At 48.1% G+C, this 5,728-nt stretch overlaps 1 protein-coding gene across 1 annotated transcript; it reads right to left on the reverse strand.

Annotated features, from left to right (window-relative positions):
- Nucleotides 1-1,150: 1,150 nt before the first annotated feature.
- Nucleotides 1,151-5,053, reverse strand: LOC311188167 (tumor necrosis factor ligand superfamily member 13B-like; the record flags this gene model as incomplete). Its single annotated transcript, XM_084259916.1, has 4 exons — nt 1,151-1,263; nt 4,479-4,629; nt 4,702-4,814; nt 5,011-5,053. 4 exons carry the CDS (start codon nt 5,051-5,053, stop codon nt 1,151-1,153), a joined length of 420 nt encoding a protein of 139 aa, XP_084116042.1.
- Between the last annotated feature and the right edge of the window lie 675 nt (nt 5,054-5,728).

Genomic DNA, 5,728 nt, shown 5'->3' on the forward strand with positions numbered 1-5,728 from the left:
TTCCTGTAGAAACTAATACAATAAATTGTGTAAGGAAGTAAACTCTTTCCACTTTAATGACATAAAGGAGAGACAAGCAGCACAGGGGATGTTATAGACACGGCAGGGATTCCCGCGAGGGCCACCACACGCTGCACAGACGGAAAGTGAGGCCGCCGGCGGGCGCCGCGGGCTCTGCCACAAGCAGGTGGCCTGGGACATTTCAGGATGTCAAGAACCTGAATGAAGCCCCAACTTCTGTAAAGCCGCTCTCATGAGTACTTGCAAAGGCTGGAACTAGAATAGCAGCAGTTAAAAACGAAAGGACAGGAAATAAAGGGAAATGACATTATAACTGGTAGGAGAGAGTTTTTTAAGGAAAGCAATTATCATTATTTCCAGTTCATGCTTCTAGGCTTGCATTGGAGTCACCCTACGTGAAAACTTTTTGAAGTGAGTGAAGTGAGCGATCGAATCTACATATAAGCAGAGATACGTGAGAGAATTAGCTCCCTTCTGTGAAAAAATGTCTGGGCATGTTCCATCCAACAATATATAAAATTAGAGATAAAATTGCAAACTTAAACCAAAAAGACTTAAATATTATCTACCTCCTGCTTTCTCACCATCTAATATGATAAAGTTGAATTTAATTTACCTTTTATGGGCCAGATGCAAGATCCTGTAACTTTTTCACTTTTTTCCACATCATTAACTGAGAAAGGAGAAAGGTGTGTTTACCATAAAAATGTGGGATAAGTCCTGAGACTTCCCACAAGTATTTGAACGTCCTATGGGGGGGCCCTTGTCCTATGGGAACTGGTGGAACACCGTTTTTGAAGAAATGATTACTGTCCCTTTGAATCTTGTGCGTCCCCCAAAATGGGAAGCTGTGCCCGAACGGCTCAGCGCGGCGTGAGAGTGAGGAGGCTCCTCTGGCCGTTCCCCGCATGGACCCTATTTCTTGTAATTCACATGACACCCTTTGGCTGGGGTTGCCTGGTAAGTTTCCTGTTTTGGTCTTGTTTGAGCAAACCAAAACAAACAGCTCTCAGAAAAGGCTACGGTAATGACATTTTTTTTTTTTCCTTTTGGTATTTCCAGTTAAATGTTTTCTCCTTAGAGGTACAGAGAAACGGAGGAAAATAGCCACAGATGAGGTGTAAGTAGGTCACAGCAGCTTCAGCGCACCAAAAAATGTGCCATCTCCATCCTGAGATATTTTAGCACCTTCTCGTGGTATTGCGAGTTGGAGCTCATCTCCTTCTTCCAGCTTTGCGATGCCTGGAAAGGAGTGATGTAAAAACAAAAACAAAGAAACAACTGTAAGTGTTTGTACAAAGGGGGAAAAAAACTTAAATAAAACTTGGTTTTGGCAAAAATGTTAACACAGGCATTCACACTTCTAATTACACCAAAGGGCTCCTGAACTCCTTACTGTTCTTCAGAATGAAGGAAATAATTAAAGAAACACACAGGAGGAGTCACAACAGATATAAATGCTTTCATCATCTACTTTTAAAAAAATGGAGACTCTAATAGGAAGCAATTGTCTAGGAGAAAAATACAGCACATGTCTTAATGGAATGTTATATAGTGAAAAGTGCCTTTGCTTCACTTTATTAACAGGGGAAATATTTTATAGTAAAGTTAATAAAAATACAAAACACACACACGCGTGTCTCTGAGTATGCAGATACACTATGAAGTCCTAGATATACTGTTTAATGTGCATATAAAAAATTCAAAATATCTAAACGCAAAAAACAAAACACCGTTCATTAACAAAGCACTTCGGTTAACACATTTTCCCTGGAGTCTGGACTCTGGACTTAGGCGTCATTGGGGTTATGTCCCTAATCTTTCAAATGACAGGTTTCTTTCCAGGCCCATATGTGTCTTTATGATCAAAAGTAACACGGTCATTAGCCTCTTAGCCCTGATCAATACATGTGCATGTGACTAATTCATAATGATGCACTCTGTGGAGAAGGCGCATGGAACACAGCTCAGGAGCCACATTCCTTGTGTGGGAAAATGTTGGACCCCATTTTAAAAGAAAAATAAGAAGGAGGGGACAGAAGAGAAGAGGGGCAAAGAGATGAAACTAACAAAGTAAGTAGTACCTGCCCGTCAATGTGGGCAGCCAACAATTCAGAAAGCAGTTGCGTTGTTTCATTCACAGGCAGGAAGTGTATTTCTACCGGCACATCTGCATTAACACCTACTCTGTCTTCAAGCCCACAGCACCCACATTTCCTGGGGCACAGCCCGAATTTATAGAGCGCGTACACCATCCAGGTAGGCCCTGCTCCCGGGATAGAGCAGAGATCAGAACGGCAAGATTCTGTCTGCAAAGCTCTGGCTTTTTGTAACAGACCAACACAGACAACAAACAGAAGGGCAGAGTTTTAGGGACTGTTAGAGTCATGTGTATGTTTTCTCAGATGGTTAAAGCATCTGATGACCACCTTAAATAGAAAAAATAAAGACTGGACTGTATTTGTTGAATCGCCATTGTCATAGAGATTGAAGGTAATCTAATATTTTGATAAAGATGATATGTCCTAGACTATTAAGTAATATTAACTCTAAAAATAACGTTGGTCTAGGTTGTGCTTAACATTCCCGCACTGAATTACTGGCTATTTCAGTTGTTTCAGATTACTGCAATCAGCTATACCGTTTGCCGCAATAAACAAATCCAATTGGTGAAGTGCATAATAAATAAGATTCAGCTGTGTGTATCAACGAGGTGCTTGGTATTATATTGGATTCCTTAAATGGCTATTTTAATTTTTTTCAGGTTATTATGGAAATGTTTTATGCATTTACACACTGACGTGCAATTATAGTGGTTTTAAACAAATTCATCCCAGACAGCTAAAAATTGCAAGCCTGACATTTTCTAGAGAATAGTTCTTATATTTAATGGTAAGCCATTAACTTTGAGAAATAGCTTTAAGGTCAAGTTAATTATTTGCCAAGACTGAGGCATCAAAGAAACCTGGCAGAACACCCTAACAGGAAGTAAAATTGCTGGGGCCAGATGATTAGGAAATTTGAAAAGGAATCCATTGTGAAGCTCGGGGAATTAATGAGCCTAAATAAGTTACAGATTGGGGAAGCATTGTCGTTTATAAATATTTTGCAACACTCAAATACTGGTCACCATGGGGCACGGGCCATCATTTCTTTATGAAAATTAGGGAATTTCAGTTCAACAAACTTCCTCATCACCCACCTCAAGCTATTTAGGGTGGAAGACTCAGAATGGCAATTGTGGACTCTTTTCCTTCCTTTCTGATTTCCTGTGCGTTTGCTCCCGAGTGCCTTTGAAGCCAGGCCCAGGAGCTGTCTGGCGGGGGAGTTATTCCTAGGGCTACTGGATGCATCTGCAGCATCACCAGAGGGGAGGATGTGTGGAGGGCACTTTTCTCCTAATGCCAGTCTTGGTTAATTTGAAATTAGCCCCAAGCTAAATGAACCTTACGTTGGCGATTTCAGCTGGAAGAGACCTGGCCTGGTGTAGGGTAAGGAAAAATATCAGGCTTTCCTGCCTTCCCGCCATCAGGATAGATGAGGGAACCCTGTGATCCTGAATGCATGCCTGATGGCGGCACCTGGAGTGGGCACACCTGGGCTAAGACTGTGCTTTTAAGGGCTGCGTCACCGGATGCCAGGAGAAGCCCAAGCAGAAGCCGAAAGAGAAGCTGAGAAGCAGCAGAACGAACGCCAGAGAGCCCAGATAGAGTGAAGACTTGCTGGGGGCTGGGAGGCTGGCAGGCCCCCCAGCCAGCACCCCTGCCTGCCCTATGCCTGGTGAACCCCAATAAAAGACCTGCAAAAAACCACTGAGGACTCTGACTCCTCCTTTACCCGGTCTGCATGGGCTCAGAGAACCTGCCCTGTGTCCTGTCCTGCCCCTTACACCTGGCCAGAGCCTGCCCCTGCTTCCCTGGCACCTCCGCTGGGGTGGGGGGCCCCGCGCTGGCATCCGCCACGGTCACGGTGGGCGGTGTCCATGCACCCGGGCGCCCGCATGAGGTGACAAGGGCCGGGGTGCTGGCGCCCGCCCTCGCCCTGCCACCGCCTTGACGCCGCGCGTCTGGGCGCACTGGGGCCCCGCTGGGCCGCGCGGAAAGTGCAGGATGGGGGGCTGCGCAGCGAAGGCAACAGGAGCCGCCTCTCGGGGCTCTCGGGTCCACCCCCCTCACCAGGGCTCCACAGAGGAGTCCCGAGCTCAGGCCCTGGCCGGCCCTCTGGGGAGGGCATCACCACCGGGCGCGCGGCCAAGGAGAACTCAGGGCGGCCTGTCCGGCGGGGCGCAGGAGGCGCGCCCGGGGCCGCTGCAGACACGACGCTGGGACAGGCCTCGCGCGCAGGAGAAGCCCACCCACTGCCCAGGGCCTGTCTGTCTCCACGCGCTTCTCCCTGTCCTGGTTCTGCGCGCCCCGAGCCCCGGGTCGGCCGTGCCCGCCGCAGCGGCAGGCGCTCACCCGCCGAGTAGCAGGAGTTGTTGGGCACCTCGGCGGGCATGTTCTGGATGCAGCGGAACAGCGTCACCAGGCTCAGCTCGTCCCCGAAGACGTGGACCTTCTTCCTCTGGATCAGGTGGCCCATGGCGAAGGTCTCGTCCGTGTACAGCACCTGCGCGAGCGGAGAGCCGGGTCAGGGGCGCGCGCCAGCCGGGGCCGCCGGCACAGCCGCCCCCGCACCCACCTGACCGTAAATGAAGAAGTAGCCGGTCTCCTTCACCAGGATCTTGTTCTCGCGCTCCTCCAGGGCCGAGCCGCGCTTGAAGCTGAGCAGCCAGGGCACGAAGGTGTACGGGCCTGGCGGGCGGAACCACGGGTCAGACGGGGGGCCGCTCCCCTTCGCCTCCCGCTTGCCCGAACCCCAAAACCACTTTCATCTCTTAAAAAGAAGAGGAAGGAGGACGCATCGCGCCCCTGCGCCGCTGGCTCTGGGGCGCGGACACGTGGCTCGTCGGGGATGCTCCGAGCAGAACCGGGCTGCTCCCGGCGGCACCGCGGCGCTGCCGGGCCGGGTCCCCGCGTCCGGCGCTGTCCATGTCGGGCCGGGTATTTCCCTCGAGCCTGACCCCTGGCTCCCCAGGCAGACAGTTACCAAATTAGCGCAAGGACTTTTAAACATAAAATAATCTAAAATGATGCTGTTGCTTAAAACAACATCGTTTTTAAACAATGATTTCTGCTCAAAAGCATTTTACTAACGAGCTACTATAATTCCGGGAACTCAAGCATCCTCCACCATGGAACTAGGATAGTCCCTGCAATTGAGGAAAAACACAAATTTCTAACACTGCCTGTGCATATGCTGGTAGAGATAAATCTTTACTGAAAAATGCCTTGGTAATATTTTAAATTAATTTCTTATTTTTTTATCCTATGACTGTACCTATAAAAATCGGTGAGCTAGTTCTTAGCTGCTATGTCAGAATAGGGAAAAAGGGAGTTATTAGGCTTATATTCTTATTTTCTTTTGGATGTTGTTTTTTGGCATTTTGTCAGGTGAGCTGTAAATGTTCCTATTGAAGAGAGAGCACGTGTTTACTTGTTTTCAAGTAATCTGCACTTCCCCCCTGTGTGTGTGTGCTCACACACACACACACACACACAACCCATACACAAGGTGCACATATGAGTTATATTCACATGTCCAAGGCTATGACTACTTAGATGTGAACCTAAATGCCAAGAACATAGTTTGCCCTCAATAAATACAT

The sequence above is a fragment of the Talpa europaea genome, assembly GCF_964194135.1.
Source record: "Talpa europaea genome assembly, contig: HAP1_SCAFFOLD_507, whole genome shotgun sequence".
NCBI lineage: Eukaryota > Metazoa > Chordata > Mammalia > Eulipotyphla > Talpidae > Talpa > Talpa europaea.